Source organism: Oncorhynchus mykiss, chromosome 18 (assembly GCF_057628025.1).
Source record: "Oncorhynchus mykiss isolate SJ-2025 chromosome 18, ASM5762802v1, whole genome shotgun sequence".
NCBI classification, from domain to species: Eukaryota; Metazoa; Chordata; class Actinopteri; order Salmoniformes; family Salmonidae; genus Oncorhynchus; species Oncorhynchus mykiss.
Genome location: NC_143039.1, coordinates 32,212,464 through 32,233,279, shown reverse-complemented (window position 1 = coordinate 32,233,279; position 20,816 = coordinate 32,212,464). Strand labels below are relative to the sequence as shown.

The following is a 20,816-nucleotide window of genomic DNA, read 5'->3' as shown; positions in this document are numbered from 1 at the left end:
CTCAAATCTGCATAAAGAAAGTATGCGCATTTTTCCATCCAGTTGTTTCCATCAAACTGACTTGTTGCAGATTTTAAAAAACAGTGTGTGATGGTGCATAGTGCACACAAAATGTACTTTTTAGCTGAAGTTTTCATGTACCGAATATAAATCTAGTGTTCGATGTATTTCCATGGCATTTCAGCTCTATGGATAGTTTTGTGACTGACATTGTTAAATAGAAAATGTGCCTACTCTGGTTTTAGCACATGCGATGTAGCCAACAGCTCGCAGATACAGTGCGGGTAGGCGCTGCAGGTAGGCTAGTCTACATGAAGAGATTATGGATGTTTTTATTTGTCTAAACGGTTGTCAAGCGTCAATCATCATGTCACCAGAATAAGACCCTCGACATTTATTGGAAAGGAGCATCAAGCTCATACAATGCATCTTCACCACCCTGTGAAGTTCATTATTTATTTCATCTGTAGCCCAATTGAAACTGCCAGGTTTCCTGAATTGTACTGGCAGGACCACAAGTTTACTTCCATATGATGGCTATTATATCAATAATTGCGTATTAAAGGCATTTCCACCACCATTTGTCGTATAATACATTTGACCGAAACAAAAACATGCCGCCATGTCGAACGAATAAATTATTTGTTAGCGTCTATACAATTTTACAGAAAATTCCTGTTTCCATCACAGCTGTCATGACTTTACTCGCATAAAAACTGGATGATAGCAAATTAAAGACAGCAAATTAAATCAGCATTAAACATATAGAGCAGTAAGGAAGGCTTCAACGCTTGAACCAACAACTCTCATAGGCTAAAAATAAAAAGTTAAGGACCCCGAAGATGTAAAATACACTGCTCAAAAAAATAAAGGGAACACTAAAATAACACATCCTAGATCTGAATGAATGAAATATTATTTTAAATACTTTTTTCTTTACATAGTTGAATGTGCTGACAACAAAATCACACAAAAATTATCAATGGAAATCAAATGTATCAACCCATGGAGGTCTGGATTTGGAGTCACACTCAAAATTAAAGTGGAAAACCACACTACAGGCTGATCCAACTTTAATGTAAGGTCCTTAAAACAAGTCAAAATGAGTCTCAGTAGTGTGTGTGGCCTCCACGTGCCTGTATGACCTCCCTACAACGCCTGGGCATGCTCCTGATGAGATGGCGGATGGTCTCCTGAGGGATCTCCTCCCAGACCTGGACTAAAGCATCCGCCAACTCCTGGACAGTCTGTGGTGCAACGGTGGATGGAGCGAGACATGATGTCCCAGATGTGCTCAATTGGATTCAGGTCTGGGGAACGGGCGGGCCAGTCCATAGCATCAATGCCTTCCTCTTGCAGGAACTGCTGACACACTCCACCCACATGAGATCTAGCATTGTCTTGCATTAGGAGGAACCCAGGGCCAACCGCACCAGCATATGGTCTCACAAGGGGTCTGAGGATCTCATCTCGGTACCTAATGGCAGTCAGGCTACCTCTGGCGAGCACATGGAGGAATGCCACCCCACACCATGACTGACCCACCGCCAAACCTGTCATGCTGGAGGATGTTGCAGGCAACAGAACGCCACGGCGTCTCCAGGCTCTGTCACATCTGTCACATGTGCTCAGTGTGACCCTGCTTTCATCTGTGAAGAGCACAGGGTGCCAGTGGCGAATTTGCCAATCTTGGTGTTCTCTGGCAAATGCTAAACGTCCTGCACGGTGTTGGGCTGTAAGCACAACCCCTACCTGTGGACGTCGAGCCCTTACCACCCTCATGGAGTCTGTTTCTGACCGTTTGAGCAGACATATGCACATTTGTGGCCTGCTGGAGGTCATTTTTCAGGGCTCTGGCAGTGCTCCTTCTGCTCCTCCTTGCACAAAGGCGGAGGTAGCGGTCCTGCTGCTGGGTTGTTGCCCTCCTACGGCCTCCTCCACATCTCCTGATGTACTGGCCTGTCTCCTGGTAGTGCCTCCATGCTCTGGACACTACTCTGACAGACACAGCAAGCCATCTTGCCACAGCTCGCATTGATGTGCCATCCTGGATGAGCTGCACTACCTGAGCCACGGTTGTAGACTCCGTCTCATGCTACCACTAAAGTGAAAGCACCGCCAGCATTCAAAAGTGACCAAAACATCAGCCAGGAATCATAGGAACTGAGAAGTGGTCTGTGGTCACCACCTGCAGAACCACTCCTTTATTGGGGGTGTCTTGCTAATTGCCACCTGTTGTCTATTCTATTTGCACAACAGCATGTGAAATTTATTGTCAATCAGTGTTGCTTCCTAAGTGGACGGTTTGATTTCACAGAAGTGTGATTGACTTGGAGTTACATTGTGTTGTTTAAGTGTTCCCTTTATTTTTTTGAGCAGTGTATATATATATATATATATAAATAAATGAGAGCTAGATACCATAGCAGAGTCATATTCAGACGCATGTGCACACATACAGTAGTTAGACAGGCAGAAACACAGAGACCCAGTTGGTTGGGTTGAATGGGGATAAGTGTGACGCCATGCACCATGGGTATAGAACGCTGACAGACTGCGTTGCCGGGTGGTGTGTTTGTGTTTCCACACGTCCCCAGGAGACCTGTGTTTCACTAGCTAACCTTTTGTTTGCACACCAAACAAGCCATCATGTCAATAGAAACACAATGGTCGTTCATTTTCTCTGGTTTATAACTATGGACTTTTGAACCATACAGTATAAAATATGCACAGACGACAACACTTTTTGACATGGAATTTACTTATACATCTCTATACAGGGAATGTCAGTTTACAAAAGGGTGAACTGGAAAGAACATACACAGTCAAAAGTAACAAAGACAACTGTGTACAGTAATACATACAAATAAACCACTGTAGACATAAATAAATTATAGACAAACTGTATGTACACCATTTACAGTACATGAGTTGGGGCACAAAATAACATCTTCAGCCTATTAAAACGTAAATAAACATCGCTTTTATATTTAAAAAATGTATTAATGAACAGTGACAAGTCATTGTCTATTTGTCGGAGACAGGGAGGTTGTAATACAAATCATTTCATGCCAGAAACACTAGGATTTTACATGCAAAGCCAAGGTCTCTAAGGAATCTTAATCTACTGTATAACGACTCATATCCACATGCAAAATTCAGAAGCATTCCCTCGTTGAAGGGTTGGGTGAACTGTTTATCGGTGGGCTACTTGTTAGCAATTTCTTTGATTGGTAGAGTGTACATACAACAGTAGAGGCATGACTGAGTAGTGTCTGAAAGAGAACACTTCTCTCTTCTGTTGGTGGCTGTTCTCCAGTGTCCTGAGTCTGGGAGGTTAGTCCTGTGCAGTCTGGTCAGTGCCTCTCTATGTTGGGCTGGTGCTGGTTCCTGAGTCTAGGTCCTGAGATAGGCCAAACAAGTCAACGATACGGTCAGAGTTGGGGTTGCAAAGCTACCGGTAATTTACGAAAGTTACCAGATTCTTCAGTAATTAACAGGTAATCTATGGCATCTTTGGTGATTTATACTTGAATAACAAAAACATATTTTTATTCATATATAAAGTATCCATTTATTATATCTGTGTCCATATTGTCCATGAGTTTCTAGTGGATAGACCACATGGTTCAAGAGAAAATAGCGTCATTAATGAAAAAAAGCGTCTAAATCAACGATGGCATTATTTTCAATTAACTCAGCAACTCTTCCAGCTATTGTCTTTTTTCACAACTACAACCAGTTTGTACCCCAAACATTTACAACATAAACATATTTATATCGTCAAATAAATAAGTGTGTAAAAAATATAAAGGATATTTCATGCTGAAATCCTCATATTTAACACATACATTTACTAACTTGGTTTATATTTAGAATAATGTTTTATAGCTTTGTCTTTATATTTTTTTATTTTAAAATCATCTTGTTGGATTTTTTGTAATATATTTGACATGAGGCCACACAGAGCGCCAGAGATAATTACAGACACCTGTGATAGTCGGCGGCACCCAAAAATATGTAATCTTGTAAAATTCCATACATTCCTTGAAAGTTACCAAAATTATGATAGTTTAATGGTAGACTTTTAAAGTTTCCAGTAATACGCAACCATAGTCAGACTGCAAAATCACCACATTTAAAAAAAAAAAATGTACATGACATTTTCTATCCCCTATCAAACTGGCCATATTTAAGAGAACGTCAGTTAGTGGTTATGCATGTGCGTATTCTCATTGTAATTCTCTTTTAGCATCTGGAAAAGAGCAAGATAATCCAATCAATGATCTTACTGTGCTGCTGGACTGGTGAGGTGGTGGGAGTGCAAAACGTCTTGGTGGTGGCAGGACCCTCTCCTCCGGCTCCAATCAGCTGGATCTCCAACCTGTAGAGGGTGGCTAGCTGCAGACCTGACACTACCAGGACATTACGCTCCTGAGAGAAGAGGAAGACAGCAATACAGGAGCTCATTAACCGTGAAACGGGGGAGCTGGTTGTCTTTTTCCTAAATGGATGTTTTGGTCACCTTACTCTAATTCACATCCATCCTTTGCCGCGACGCTACGTATTTAAACCGCAACAAATCATGGGAATTTGTGAAAATAAAGATGGATTACTTTGACATTTGTTGATTATTGCAGGGATTTTGATTTCCTGAGACAAATGCTCAGATTTGTTGCATAAAGGTGGGCTAATTCATTGAGTTGATGTGGGTTTCCGGTTATGGTGGCACCCCACTGGGGAGACACTGGTTGAATCGACGTTGTTTCCACGTCATTTCAATGAAATTATGTTGAACCAACGTGGCAAAGACGCTGAATTTACGTTTGTGCCCAGTGGGGCAGCACTATTTGAGTTTATACTGATGGACTTACTGGTGGTAGTATCTGGGACTGTGAGATTAGGCTGTTGGGAAGGTTGTTATGGCGACTGGCTGAGGTCACTTCTGCCCATGTGACCTGGAACCCGTGGAGCTGTTGGGGTGGGAGTGGCGTAGATACCTCCCATGTAAACACAGCTGTGACGTTACCCTTGTGGGCCATGAAGGAGGCGGTCAGGTTCTTTGCCTTGGACAGCACCTTGGGAGGAGGAGCTCCTATGGGACAAACGTACAGAGTGTTTGAGGGGATCAGTTTGAGCAAAGCGACGTGCAGAATTGCAAATCTTGATCACATACTGACTAGTTATTTAGGATGCAAGGTGATATGTAGATCAGTGATTCTGCACAGTCCGACTTCAATGTAGTTTATCTCAAACATAGAGAGGTACACCAATGGACAAGTGAATTGAAGGGTCACTAGGGTTAATGACAAATTGACTAAAGTCGTCTTTGGGTGGTCAGTGGTCTCACCTTCCTGGCCAGGACAGGATATGTGTTTGGGGCTCTTGGCCCTGATGGTGGCACAGGAGGGGGTGTAGAAGAAGGTGGTTTCTGCCTGGGCACGTCCCTTAGTACCCAGTGGCTGGAGGTTCACTCTGTACTTACAGGAGAAGAGCAGGCCGTGGAGGCTGGCAAAGCCCTCCTATAAGAGGTTAAAGACAGCGGTCACATATATGATGAGAGCAGCCTACACTGTAACTCCAATAGAGATAGATACCCTTTGTCTTAATTGAAGATACACCATAAAATCGGTTGTATGGCTGAATGAGACTGGTTACCCGTGTGATGATCTTGTCCACTCCTTTGGTCTGGTTGTGTCCACAGTACTCTGGTACCCACTGGACACGATACCGAGCTACAGTGGGATCTGAGAGAGATGGAAAGTAGAATAAATCAATAATCATTCATCCTCAACCAACTGCCGATTTGTCGCATAACATTGGTGACAAAGCACACATTGGCCTTTCATAATAAGAATCAATAGTTCACTTCTATAAAGCTCAACTTATTCAGACAGAACAGATTATTTGACGCAAAATGTAAGAGAAGCCGTTCCTCAGTTGGCTCTTTGGGTAGCCCAGTGTGTGTGCCGTGGGTAGCCCAGTGTGTGTGCCGTGGGTAGCCCAGTGTGTGTGCCGTGGGTAGCCCAGTGTGTGTGCTCTGGGTAGCCCAGTGTGTGTGCTCTGGGTAGCCCAGTGTGTGTGCTCTGGGTAGCCCAGTGTGTGTGCTCTGGGTAGCCCAGTGTGTGTGCTCTGGGTAGCCCAGTGTGTGTGCCGTGGGTAGCCAGGGCACATGCAATGCTAGCTTACTCTGCTCATGTTCCTGCATGAACAGGATTCCGGATGTACTTCTGTGCATCTTATCAGCTTGTAAGAAAGCAGTCTTTTGTTTCGTGTTTAATTACCCACAAGCAGCCTGTACATTTACGATAATCTTTCTGTTTACATAACGATAGGGAGGTGGTGGTTAGAGGATTATTTCCTCAGCCTCACTGCTGTTCTTGTCGAAGGCCAAATCAAATGTGTGTGTGTGTGTGTATGTGTGTGTGCGCGTGCATGCATGCATGCATGCATGCATGCATACACACACACACAAAGGCACGCATGTGTGTGTAGCTGTGTCTGGGTTTCCCCCTGCATACCTGTGCTCCTCTGCCAGTAGACCCGGACCTGCAGCTGGCCGTCCTGGTAGAAAGGGGTGCCCACATCCAACACATCAGGGATAAGGCCCTCGGGGACGGGGACCGGGCGGGCGCCAGACGTCTGCTCCTGCCCTGATTGTGGAACAATGAAAATGGGAACAAAGCAATGTTAGATCTGATGCAAACATACACTATATGGCCAAAATACTATACATTTCCTTTTTTACCCTTACTTACACAGATCAGCCCCGTATACACATCAATATACACTATACACACCAATATACACATCAATACACGAAAAGCAAAACACAATTACAGGAAACAAACACATTCTTTAGTAAAAATATCCTCAATCAGCCTTTTCTGTCAATCCAGATACCCAGATAATTATAAGCAGGGACATGATCAACGTCGGCACAATAACTATTAGTCGGGAGCTTCGTGAAATGGGTTTCCATGGCTGAGCAGCCGCACACAAGCCTAAGATCACCATGCACAATGACAAGCTGGAGTGATGTAAAGCTCACCAGCATTGGACTCTGGAGCAAGGGAAATACATTTTATGGAGTGATAAATCACCATCTGGCAGTCCGACTGACGAATCTGGGTCTGGCGGATGCCGGGAGAATGCTACCTGGACCAATGCATAGTGCCAACTGTAAGGTTGGTGGACGAGGAATGTGGCTGTGGCTGTTTTTCATGGTTCAGGCTAGGCCTCTTAGTTCCAGTGAAGGGAAATCCTAACGCTACAGCATACAATATCCTAGACGATTATGTGCGTCCAACTTTGTGGCAACAGTTTGGGGAAGACCTTTTCCTGTTTCAGCATGACAATTCCCCCTTGCACAAAGCGAGGTCCATACAGAAATGGTTTGTTGGCCCCCCGAGTGGCGCAGTGGTCTAAGGCACTGCACACATTGCAGTGCTAGCTGTGCCACTAGAGATTCTGGATTTGAGTACAGGCTCTGTCGCAGCCGGCCGCGACCGGGAGACCCATGGGGTGGCACACATTTGGCCCAGTGTTGTCCGGGTTAGGGAAGGGTTTGGCCGGCAGTGCACGCTGACACGGTCGCAAGGTGTACGGTGTTTCCACCAACACTTTGGTGTGGCTGGCTTACGGGTTAAGTGGGCATTGTGTCAAGACACAGTGCGGCTTGGTTGGGTTGTGTTTCACACACGGCTTTCGAAATTCGCCTCTCCCGAGTCTGTATGTCTATTTCTGTAGTCTATTTCAGAAGAACAGAATAGCATACTCTGAGTTGTCCTTATGTTAGGCCATGATCTGGCTATGCCATATTTGTATTTATTATGGATCCCCAATAGCTGCCAAAGCAGCAGCTACTCTTCCTGGGGTCCTGCAAAATGTAGGCAGTTTATACAATTTTAAAACATTACAATACATTCACAGATTTCACAATACATTCACAGATTTCACAACGCACTATGTTCCCCCAGGCCCCTACTCCACCACCACCACATATCTACAGTACTAAATCCATGTGTATGTATAGTGTGCGTGCGTGCATGTGTCTGTGCCATATGGCTGTGAAGCTAGAGTACACTAGTTCATTTAGCAGACATGATTAGCTTAGAATTCCGTGGCATTATTTTATATTATTTAACCGTATGAAGAATACAATTGAACATAGCTAAATAAAATAGAAAGCATATTTTCTCCAAATGATTTGGGGGAGTGCGCACATGCGGCTATTCTGTGCTGAGTGGTTAACGAAACAGGTCCTCCCTCCTATGCTTCATTTATTAGTTATTTATGAGTTATTTTAGTTATGATACAGGCGTTGGGCTATAAGTTTAGATTTTTAATACATTCTAAGGCTGCATGATGAGACTCTAATGATGATTGATTTTTATTTTTTTAAGTTGTGTGAAAGGCTTGAGCTCTGCTTTGTTTTTTTTTTGCACAGGCTGTACATACAGTCTCTGATTCAGGATTTGACGAGCTCTTAATAATGCCTCAAATTTCCCGGCGACATCCCCTTCGTAAGGCCGTAATGCCCCCTAAATGAATGAACGATTATGCATGTAATGCTTAAACTAGAAAGGTGACTTTTTATGGTGAAAATTATCTTTCCCCAAACTTGAAAGTCACACACTGCTTATGTACAGTATGCCAGTTAGGCTCTACACCCCTTGTAAAGCAGATTAATGTGCTTAATTTTAAGAAGTTATTTACCCACTTTAGTTGTGATACAAACCTTATCAAAACAGGCCTCTGGGCTAGGCTACATGAGGTGTGCGACTATGATTAGGAAAAGTCGCAAAAAAAAGGCATTGTTTCTTGTGCTGGGCATCATTGTATAATTCACAAGTGATAGGCTAATATTGTCACCCATCAGACTATTCTTGATTTAATCTTTACATATACTAAATAATATATATATATATATATATATATTAAATTTGTTTTGATTTCAAATGGACCATTATCATGCACCTGTCTCGAAAACAGGGGTAGTGGAAAAAAATACAGGTCATCTATGCACTTAAATAGTGAATGGAGGACGCTTTTCCCGTGGTTCATTTTCATGCCAGCCAGCTAGGCTATACTCCTGTTGTAAAGAGAAGCAATATGCTTAATATTAGGAAAGTTGAGAAATAAATATAGTAGGCCTAGCCTATAAAAAGCTGATGGGATCCACCTCTTTTTAGTAGAGGCCATCACTGTTTTCTCACGCAATTGCATAGCCTATTGAAATGTTGCGCAATATGAGCTCATTGGCTCTCATGAAGTGTTTGTTTAGATTTTCGATTTCAATTGCATTGATGCTGAGTACCAGGCAGTTAGCAAGTTTGGTAGGCTATTAATGACCATCAGCAGCTTTGAACTTTGAGAATGTTCCCAGAATTTGGGAGCTGATAAGCATTGACTGTTGTTGACATACCGTGTCGTGTGTTGAAGTGCAGGCTGGCTTTGGGACTTTTCAGTGGGGTCTGTCCCCAATAGGACACAGCCTGTAGCTCCACACTGTAACTCCTGTTAGCTCGCAGACTCTCCAGCTCCACATAGCTCTGCCCCTGGATACACACACAGGACAGAGGGGTTATGGGGTCAGGAAGACCGTTCTGTGTCCTCTGTATCCACACAACAAAGGTACAATGTAGGTCCCGTAACCACAGCATAACTTGTCGGAAATGTTCATTTTCTAAAACAGACATGAGCTAATGCTATTTAATAGCATCGATTTGCGATTCATTTGCCAGAGGCGACAACTATACAATTGCTTGGTTTGGTGTGTACGCACTAAGCACCATCCGATTGGAGAGTTTATGGCATCAAAGCCACACACACTGCCATTGTTTATCCTTCCATTACATTTGTTGTGGCTTGAGGAAAGAAAGAACAGGCTTCCACTGTACATTGTCCCAGGGAATGTCCCATGTTAATGAGTGCCTTCATGTCAGGGTAGAAAAAGGGTTCCAAAAGGCTTCTACGGCTGTCCCCATAGGAGAACCCTTTTTGGTACCAGGTACCAGGTTCCTGGAACCAAAAAGGGTTCTTCAAAGGGTTATCCTATGGGGACAGCCGAAGAACCCTTTTAGTTTCTAGATAGCACCTTTTTTCTAGGAGTGTAGAGGCTATGACCTTAGAAGTAGAATGACTAGACCGCCAAAGCACCTCAGAGCACGTCATTCCATTTCTATTGACTGACCTACCCCAATGGGCCCAAAATGTCAGGGTTGGGGACCTACTCTATGACTTACCCCATTGACCAGCTTCCTCCTCTTGGTCTTAGGTGGTGCTAAGGCCCCAGTGCTGCCTGTGGCCCAGCTCCAGGACACCCTGTAGTGGTGTACAGGGACATCCAGATCTGAGGGGATGGACCAGCGCAGCCGGACCGACACCACCCTGCCGCCGGGGCCAAAGGTCATGTTGGACATCCTCAGCTCAGATGGGGCAGGGGGTCTGGAGGGGTCTGGGGAAGACATCGTTAATCAATCAGGTGCCATTGGTCTGAAGTAGACATCAGTAGTGTTTCCGGTGTTTCGATGTCAAAGTGTTTTGTTATATTTCAGTCTTCTGTAATGTATTTAAGGTGTAATATTGGGATACAAACTCAAAATGTAATACAGTTCATCTCCATATCTGACATGGTACAGTTGATTCCTTTTTTGAGCCCACAACCATGTGTGTGAGGTGTACACTTTTGTAGGTTTGTTTAAGACTACTAAGAATCTGTGTGACCCTGATTTAGCCCACTGCAGTAAAAAGGTTAATGACATTACAGCTGCCAAATACATGAAGCTTTAGTAACTGTCTATTAAAGATATTCATATATTGACTGGAAGGTATTACAGCTCTACGGAGCTAAAGCACAATACAGCACTTCAGAAATGGCCAAAAGCCAATGTAATTAGTCTGTATTCATCTTCATTACAGTCAGTGCAATATCACCCCAGGGTGATTAAGCCAGCCTCACATACACACGCAAGCAGACACACACACACACAAACACACTCTGCCTGACCTTTCTTGGTGTGGATGTGGCGACTGGGAGTGGTGAACCCTCTGGTCCCGTGGACGTTCACTGCTGCCACTCTGAACTGGTACCACCGGCCTGCCCGGATGTCAGCCAGCCGCGCTTTCACCTCCGTGGTCTAGAGAGAGAGAGAGAGCAAAAGTGTGTGAGAGAGAGAGAGAGAGAGCGTAAAACAGAGACAGAGCGTTGTTTAACTTCATGCACAATCAATACATTGTCACACTTTGAATTCTAAGTAGATGACATTCATTTGTCCCTTTATAATCAACTAAATACAGTATCAATAAGTAAGCATCCCCAAAAAGGCTGACTAACCTGAGCTACCCCCTCCCACTGTGTAGCAGCGTCCTCGCTGGGTTGGATCCCGTAGTTCCACCTCCTCTGGAGCACGTAGACGACCGGCTCGGCTGACACGTTGAATCGGGTGGACCAGCTCACCTCCATCTGACCAGACCTCAGCTCCTTAAAACTCAGCTCCTTTCTGGGCTTCAGAGGGGCTCCTGGAAGAGTGAGGTGGGTCATTTCAACGTCACATGTGATCATTCAATTTTAGTCATTTAGCAGACGTTCTTATCCAGAGCAATTAGGGTTAAGTGCCTTGCTCAAGGGCACAGACAGATTTTTCACATAGTTAGATTCAAACCTTACATGACACCAGGGAATTATCTAAGCAAAAGTTTGATTTTTTAAAAGTTTTTTTAATCTCATCTTTGAATTGGCCCACAAATTTGTTGCAGATAATATATTGGTTGTAACCAACCAACAAAACATTTACATACTGTAGTTTCTACTGTGTGTACTGGAGGTTGCTGTACCTTTGTAAAGGTTCTTGGGAGGTTGGCAGGTGTGCCCACAGCCGTTGGAACAGCACTTCTTCTGGGCAGAGCACTCTCTGTCCTCCTCGCATCCCTCCACGCACGCCGCCGCGAATCCGCTGGCCTTTTCAGGTGCAGGGCAGTCACCCTGCTTCACTGCCACCACTGAGCGCAGGAACTCACAACTCGTCACACACTCCCAGTGCTTCTTGGGAAATGAGCGCTGGGGTGGAGGATCGAGAGAGAGAAGAGTGTTAGAAAGCACAGATGCTTTACTACTAAAATAACATTGCCCAAAAAAACTGTAGGAAAAACTGTGCAGAAACTGTAGGAAAAAGATCAGTTTCTGATTACTTATGACTGAGTAATGAAATTGAGGAAGCACGGAGGTAAAAGATGTCTGTGCCTGATTACATTTGCCGAAAAAAATCCTATGGAGGAGAATCTGAACTGAACTCTACTAATTTAGCCTCTCGACATGAAGCCTCTCCTCAGCGCGTTCCTCCCCCCTAACTTAACGAAATGGGAGGCTGTCAAAGGTCATCATACCTCACAAAGCTCCCGGCATTGGCTCTTCAGGTCCCAGGAGGCCTTGCAGGGTTCCAGGCACTTTGAAGGTGAGAGAAACAGAGATGGAGGTAAGGGCTTGTTACACCATCCCTGCCACCACAGGGGATTTCTGAAGCAGCTCATTACTGTAAAAACATGTCACCACAGTTGCCACAAACTTTAGCCGTTTGAGGATTATTGGGATGAATCTTTGTATGTATCTGACATCTGTGGCCTTGTCGGTGTTCCTGCCTCTCTTGAGGAGAGAACAGCTAAAAGAACTTGACCGCCGGTTGCTGGACCTACATTTAATTTGGGGAACATCATTATAAGCAAGAAATAAATAGGATGTTTGAAAATCAAAAGAACACCACTCTTCCACAGTGTGTTTGTTAACTATGTGCTTCCTGTAGCGGCTTGTAGATCTGTACTAATGTCCTTGTCCCCTGAGAGACACTCTTCCTGCATGAGTAACCCAGGTTAGACTGCCCAGGGGAATATTAATATTTTCAATTTCATGCTGCAATGAAACACAGTGGCTGGTAGCTATGGAGGAAAGGCAGTTGGGAATGTTGCATCTAGGGGTAATTTGAAAGTTACCATATTACAGTAACAATATCCATTTGATATGTGATGTCACTCTTTATCTAGGTGTAACTATGCTGAACCAAAATATAAATGCAACATGCAACAATGTCAATGATTTTACTGAGTTACAGTTCATATAAGGGAATCAGTCAATTTAAAATAAATAAATGAGGCCCTAATCTAATCTATAGACTTCACATGACTTGGCAGGGGCACAGCCATGTGTGGGCTTGGCAGGGCATAGGCCCACCCACTTGGGAGCCAGGCCTAGCCAATCAGAACGAGTTTTGATTGGGCTTTATCACAGACAGAAATACTCCTCAGTTTCATCAGCTGTCCGGGGGGGCTGGTCTCAGACGATCCCGCAGGTGAAGAAGCCGGATGTGGAGGTTCTGGGCTGGCGTGGTTACAAGTGGTCTGCGGTTGTGAGGCCGGTTGAACATACTGCCAAATTCTCTAAAAAGACGGAGTCGGCTTATGGTAGAGAAATGACCAGTTCTCTGGCAACAGCGCTGGTGGACATTCCTGCAGTCAGCATTCCAATTGCACGCTCCCTCAATTTCAGACATGTGTGGCATTGTGTTGTGTGACAAAACTGCACATTTTAGAGTGGCCTTTTATTGTCCCCAGCACAAGGTGTACTTTTGTAATTATCATGCTGTTTAATCAGTTTATTGATATGCTACGTCTGGTGGATGGATTGTCTTGGTAATCTCTGGGATCTTTTATTTCAGCTCATGAAACACGGGACCAACACTTTTGCGTTTATATTTGTGTTCAGTCTATAAACTCGGTATGCTTATGGTTATTATTTTTTACTTACTTATGCCTTGATACAAGTATAACAGCATGTCCAAAACACTCCTACAACCTTCTAGAGAAAACCTCAGCCATGTAATGCGTTGTTGAAAGTTTTCAAGGCGTGAAGATCGGAGTTGTCCTGGGGCAACGTTTTGGTCGGAATGAGAGTGGGAAACACATTTATCTTCAGTTGCTGTGAAAACATGAGCAAGTGTGTGTGTGTGTGTGTGTGTGTGTGTGTGAGAGAGCGTGTGTGTGAGAGTAAGTGTGTGAGGGGTGGAAAGTGTTGGTAGTTGTCGGAAACTCTGAATAATGTGAAGGAAGGGGGCACACGTTTAAATGCAGCTGAGGTGCCCACTTTATGGAGGGGGAAATGCGGAGACCCTGCCGAGCTAGCCCCAGGCTCCACTGCTACTTCCATGGAAGGAACATCCTGAAACTGCTAAAGCCTGACGTTGTACCCTTTCCAATTCAGTAACACATGCTCATACATTGCTCATACATTCAGCTAGCACTCTCTTACCCGTCTACTCTCCTGTAGTGCCCTGCCCTTGCTTTCTCTCCTACAATCCCTCCATACTACGATGTAATGCATGTCTAAAGCTCTCCCATAGGGTCTAGATCCTCGGCTCGCCGCCATAGCCTAGTGCCATGCTGTACTATGACTGTCCCTGTCCTGTCATCTCTTATCTCCCTTCTCTGGTCTCCAACGGGAGGTTCACCCTCTAATCCCAACTGACGCTCAGACTCTCTCGTCTCCTCGTTCTTATTGTGCCTCGGCTACGCTTCGTTTTCCGCCCCATTTCAAACTCAAACCAGGCATTCCTTTCCACTAGCGACCGACCGCAAATAAAGCAGAGTTCTAGGACTCTGATAGAATGCCTAGGAATTTACAGAACACCTAAGGACTCGCTTCCACTGATGGCAAAAGACAAAGGAGTGTTACCCCTTGATGGCATAAATTTGAAAAAGACATTTGAAAGTCAATAATGCTTACTCTCCATTTTGAACACAGGAAAACCTGCTCTGTTTAACAAAGGAACCAGGGAAAACAGGAAATGCACCAGCAGAGTGCACATGGCCATTTCAGGATGTAGTAGGACAAGAGTGAACCGTTTCCTTTGTGAACGACGGTAAATAATAGCCCCAGTGACTTCTCTGCTGACCGTGCATAACGCTGCTGTTCTGTTGGGGGAGACTGAGCCTGCTTCCCAAATGGTACACTGTTCTCTATACGGCGCACTCCTTTTGACCAGCGCCATATGGGCCCTGGTCAAAATAAATACACTAAAGAGGGGAAAGGGTGCCATTTGGGAGGCACCCTGGCTGTACTGTAGCACACAACAGTGTTTGATACAGTGCCCAGATGACACCCTCCCCGGAGGAAAGAGACCTTGCATTTGTCGCCCCCTTCGTGTTTCTACAACTCGAACAGGCTTTGAGGGGGTTCCAGAGTCTTTCTCAAGAGGACAAGCCCGTGCCACCTCTTTGTAGTGCCAACACTGCTCATTATTTCACATGGTCATGTCTGTGGTGGAAGATGCATTCATGTGGTGTGCATTCAAAAGTAGTGCACTATATATGGAGTAGGGTGCCATTTCAGCCTTATTTTTAGTCCTTAGGGCCACATCATCCCAACTGCTAGACCAGTAAGTGTTAGTTAGTACACTAATGACTCCCAAGTGCTGCCTAAATGCCAATCTGAAAGACCGTGGCTTGTCGTGAGGTGATAAAAAAATAATAATGACTTCAACTAAGCATTCATATCTGCAGAGCTGAGAGGCTGACGGGCAGCCCGGTGTAATGGCATGGCAATTATGACCGTCCACGGTTCTTCTAAATGAGGCACTGAAGCGATCCTGTCATCCCCTGCTAAGCCTTTAAATGAAGATGTGACCGGACTCTATTTTGTCAGGCTATGGTAATCGTCTATAGTAGCCTTAATTGACTGCCTGCCTCGAAGAGATAGTGACAGGCGGATTAACAGTCACTCATCGTTACCAGGGAGGTCCATGGAGACAACGCGATGCTGAGTGTGCATGGGCAAAGTACAGGATGATCGGACTATTGTGACCAAACATTATCATAGCTCTACTGGATGTAATCATTGAGGGCTGTAAAAAAAAAATGGCAGCACTGTTGTGGTCTCCGATACGTTGTGGGTGGACTTTCAGTGTAGCCGTAAACACTGCTGCAAGCAATCACCAAATGCAGACATTCGATGGCTTACGCAGCGAAAACAAATCGTCTCCTGTAATCAAATACTGCAAAACATGAGGGTCTGACTTCCAATGTTGTGGTTGAGCTGGAACTACAGTACAGCTTACATAGTAGGCAGTGACATTTCAGGAACACCTTAAACTTCAGACTGGAATCCTTGGGCAGCCTATCAAATCTAATGTTGAGTTCGAGTGATATACAGAACCATTGGCGACACGTAACGGAACTGAAAGCAAAGCAAGTTTACTTTTAAAGTGAGACCGCAGAGACATTAAGATCTCCTTAGTGAGAATAAATGGATTCTTCATCTCTACTTCAGAGCCTCTAATTTGGCCTCTAATTTGGCAATTAGCTGCCGTGTATTGAACATTCTACGAGGAAGAGAATTCTAATTGGCTGTGTTCTTTCTTAACGAGAATAGAATATCATTATTACTTTCTTCGTGTGAATAAAATAGCATTGTCACTCTTCAAGAAAACAAGGAGAGCACTGACATTTTATTATCTGTAGCCTGGTATCCAAACTGATATGCTCAGTTTCACCATTAAAAACAGAGCATATTGGTTTCGGTTCCAGGCTATATTACATGGACATAGTGTGGAGGATGCTATCACGCTACAGGGACTGACCTGGTTTAAAGTTTGAGTGAAAACTATCTCCGGAGTTCTGGAGAAATCTGCTGAGCAGTTGGCCAAATGTTTTCATGGACCCACCAAGAGAGGTCAGTGGCTGGCTGACTATGTTTCTGCTGCGAGCCAACCCAGGGGTGTGTCTGTCTGTCTGTCCCAGAGAGAGACGTGTGTTGTTGTGCTTTTCTCCCATATGGTGACACAAACACACAACTAGCCAGAGTGTTATACTGTAGTAAACAAAGCAATCACAAAGACATTTCAAAACTAATTAGGAATGTGGCTTCAGAATAAATAGCTACGAGTGTGAACGTGTTATTGAAAAAAAAAAAACATTCAATTAATCAAAAACATGAGATAATACTTTTCATAATGGTATTTGACTGCTGTTTTCATGATGAGATATGACAACTGTGCAACCATTCTATTTTCGTATACTACAGTATACTGAAGCCTGTGGAATAAGCACAAAAGCTACATGTCAGCTTCCCTTCTGTACACTGTGGGGATAGTATACCGAAGGGCTGTTAGAGAACGTTACTGTCCTCATTACCAAAAATGAGAGGACCTCATTACCCAAGGACAATTATGACTTCCAGAAAGGGATATACAGAAATGTATTTGATGAAAATACAAAGTGGAGAGACAAAGAGCTTAACAGCCAAGCATCCATCTAAAGCACCTGTCGCTATACGCTGCAATCATATATTATGTCGGCTCTGTGACCTACAGATGAACAGTACATAGCTAGCTGCAGTATATTGGCTGACACAGTGATGTATGGTATTGCATGGTAAATAGAGTACTGTGTAAGAACCACTATGACAATGATGTATCATGCTATTTGTTCAGCTGCTGACGTTCCCTGAGAGTTTTTCCACTGAAAATAGATCAGTTTGTGTGATTTCTGTCATGTTAGGTAAGGTGCGGATGTAAACATCTGTACGTTACCTTGGCACACTGTTTATGATTTTGACACCAGCCCAGGGATCCATTGTTCTGTAGGGAGAGAAGAGAGTAGAGGGCAGTCAGTAGCGTAATTACTAGGGAGAGAAGAGAGTAGAGGGCAGTCAGTAGCGTAATTACTAGGGAGAGAAGAGAGTAGAGGGCAGTCAGTAGCGTAATTACTAGGGAGAGAAGAGAGTAGAGGGCAGTCAGTAGCGTAATTACTAGGGAGAGAAGAGAGTAGAGGGCAGTCAGTAGCGTAATTACTAGGGAGAGAAGAGAGTAGAGGGCAGTCAGTAGCGTAATTACTAGGGAGAGAAGAGAGTAGAGGGCAGTCAGTAGCGTAATTACTAGGGAGAGAAGAGAGTAGAGGGCAGTCAGTAGTGTAATTACTAGGGAGAGAGTAGAGGACAGTCAGTACTGTAAAAGTTAGTCTTAACTACTGTCATAACTACCATGTAACAAAAGTCGAAAGTGTACAAACACGATTGCTTTACCCATTCATGTTGGCAACACGGCTTTTGAAGTGGCAAAGAAAGTGACCTAAAGTGAAAGTGACCTTTAGTGAGCAAATGTCTGAGGAGACCGAGCAGGCCAGTCACAGGCACCCTAGCCTTCATCTGTCCAGTGCAGGCACAAGGGTCTGGAAGGGGTGGTTGTGGGTAAAAAAAGACTGCTGTGTCCAGTGCAGGCAAGGCTAAAGACAGATAGTCATCTGACTTCTCTGTCATTATCAGGTCAATGAATGCTTGCATCCCAAATGGAACCATATTTCCATTATAGTGCACTATTTTTGAACAGGGCCTATAGGATTCTGGTCAAAAGTAGTGCACTATGAAGGGAATAGGGTACCATTGGGGACTCATTCAATTCATCATACCCATGTTATGAAGGCTACTATGGCAGCCCAAGAGACATGAAAGTCAGGACAGATAAGGGCATTTTGTTATGTCACTTTGACTCCATGGAGCACAATATGACTTCTGACACAAATCAGAAGTCTCACAAGTCAGACAATTGTTTCCGAAATATTACATGTGAAAGACTGGAAATCAAGGGTAAGGCTACATCCCAAATGGCACCCTATTCCTTACATAGTGCACTACTAATCCTGATTGATGGTGGCATTAACATGATTTGAAGTCACCGTCCGGGGTAGATTATGTCATGTTAAAAAGTCTCCATCAAATCTCAGAAAGGGACTTTTCAATATGGAAAGTTACGATAGATTCAACAATCTGTACCAAGATGTATTTCCATGGCAGCTTTCAACAGAGACCTTTCAAACAATATGCTTCATTTTAGTCATGTTCATCTGTCCATTACAATGTGTCGAATTGATGAAAACGTATAGCTGAAGCGTACTGTAGCTATACCCAAGTCTGGCAATAAGAATTAGCCATTTTATAGGCTGACATGACATAGTATCCTATCCACTCCTACAATGGGTAGATTTGATCTTTGATCTATGACAGGAATTCCATCACAGAGGGAATAGATGGACTGCCCTTGCAATCTAACATTGACCCTGCTACATGATCCGTGGGGAAGTAGTGATTAAACAGGTTAAAAGGTCATATCCTGACCCTTCGAGAGGTCACGAGTGCTTGACCGTGTGGCTAATGATCTGATGTCAGTGCAGTTCCAGTCCTATGATAATAAACCATAGCTAATCTCACTAGTTCCCCATTCCATATTCTCTATGGATCAATTCATTCAGGCAACTATATAGGCCTACTATGTGGGAGTATACTAGTGGATATTCTCCCGGGGCCATCCTTCCAAATCCTGAGGCTGAATAGTGAGTAACTGGGCATGTTCACTGCTAAGGCTAAGTTATCTCCATGTACTGTATGTTATCCAAGGAGGAGGAGGACATGAACTTGATCATGTGACATGGGTGGCTCAGTCACAGTGTGGTAGGCTTGGGACTGGATGGGGAGTGACGGGCTTGGTATGGTCATAATTAGGATAACAAGCCTCCATCTCTTTCCATCAGCCAGTAGGTTGCTCCACTTCTCAAGGCAGAGTCAGATTTAAAAATGGGACATGTTAAAGAGAGCTTTCTAATGAGGAGTACAGTGTATAGTCCGTTTCCTGTCAGAACATTGGTACCGAATTGTCTCCATATATTGTGTCTAGTTTGCTTGCAAACTTACCAAATCTAAAGCAGTTATGAGGCCAAAAACAAAACTTCAGTTATCGGTTAATAATCAACTAAATAAACAAATAAAATAAAAACAAGAAAAACACGTTCATTAAAAGGGGTGGTCTATTTCAAGCACATTCTTGTTTATTAAAACATTTACGCACGAAAAGTCAATGGAATATTATAGAATGCAGTAGAAAAATTCGGATTGCCTGCTTTTGATCCAACTTGGACTTTATTCCATGAAGACAGCAGCATGCTCGCCCGCTTCTTTTGGCCTTACCTCCACCTGAGATTGTTTGGAGAGCGTCGCTATGCGCGTGCTGTGCAAGCTGAGGCACCTGGACGCACATCTCCCTCGGTAGATGTCGTTCATCGACTGGGTCTCGTCTTTCTTCCGCGTCTTCGCATTGACACTCAAGAACAAAATACTCCACCAACAAAGTCTCGCAAACACACCTCGACTTTCGAATAATGACATCGTCGAGGACTTTTCTCTTGCGTGTTTCCCCTCGTCGCGACGGGACGGGTTTATGACAGTTTGTGGATGCAGCACGGGAAACTGATGAAACTTCTACGTCGAAGGGAGGAGTCAGGATCTGAGCTCAAGCCTGACATTGGAAAACATCTCCCATAAACGGCAAATGATCTCAGGTATGATGTGTGTGATGAGTTTGGACTGATGCCATCTAATTGTTTAATTGCTGACATATTTTAAATGATGATTGCCAAATAGCCTCCAAAATTACAATCTAAATGTAAGGCTCATTTACCTCACATTATAAAACTAGGTCTAGTATTATCTTTAATGATAATGTCCTGCTTCTAATGAAGAATGCATTTTGATAAATGGTAAATTATACATTAACAAAATCGACAGAAGCCACCCTTCAGAGCTCCTGTTCACCTGCAACTCACTACACCTGTTTATGGTCTTGCCCAATGCATTTTCTGGATCCCCAAAAAAAACAGAACTGCAACAATCCCTTCATAATGTCTTAAATGTTATCCTTGACTGTACTGAAAAAAACATTTTCTACATATTCATTGTCTTATTTGGGATTCATCCCTTCATTTTCATTAATTTATTCATTAAG

At 43.8% G+C, this 20,816-nt stretch overlaps 1 protein-coding gene across 2 annotated transcripts in view; it reads right to left on the bottom strand.

The window, feature by feature from the left end:
• The window catches only part of anos1a (anosmin 1a), a 34,194-nt gene extending 13,874 nt beyond the window's left edge, over positions 1-20,320 (bottom strand). Inside the window, exons 1-14 of one of the 2 annotated variants that reach the window (XM_021571401.3) lie at positions 20,003-20,320; positions 17,577-17,624; positions 12,388-12,447; positions 11,839-12,061; positions 11,339-11,523; positions 11,012-11,141; positions 10,248-10,459; positions 9,428-9,560; positions 6,522-6,653; positions 5,659-5,747; positions 5,351-5,522; positions 4,875-5,095; positions 4,293-4,434; positions 2,744-3,403 (exon numbers count right to left, since the gene is read on the bottom strand). In XM_021571401.3, coding sequence (XP_021427076.3) covers positions 3,357-3,403; positions 4,293-4,434; positions 4,875-5,095; positions 5,351-5,522; positions 5,659-5,747; positions 6,522-6,653; positions 9,428-9,560; positions 10,248-10,459; positions 11,012-11,141; positions 11,339-11,523; positions 11,839-12,061; positions 12,388-12,447; positions 17,577-17,624; positions 20,003-20,200 — 1,992 coding nt within the window. In that variant the 5' untranslated portion in view covers positions 20,201-20,320 and the 3' untranslated portion in view covers positions 2,744-3,356. Of the gene's footprint in view, positions 1-2,743; positions 3,404-4,292; positions 4,435-4,874; positions 5,096-5,350; positions 5,523-5,658; positions 5,748-6,521; positions 6,654-9,427; positions 9,561-10,247; positions 10,460-11,011; positions 11,142-11,338; positions 11,524-11,838; positions 12,062-12,387; positions 12,448-17,576; positions 17,625-20,002 lie in introns of those variants that run through there. The other variant, XM_090208222.1, reaches the window with a different exon arrangement.
• Positions 20,321-20,816: the final 496 nt, after the last annotated feature.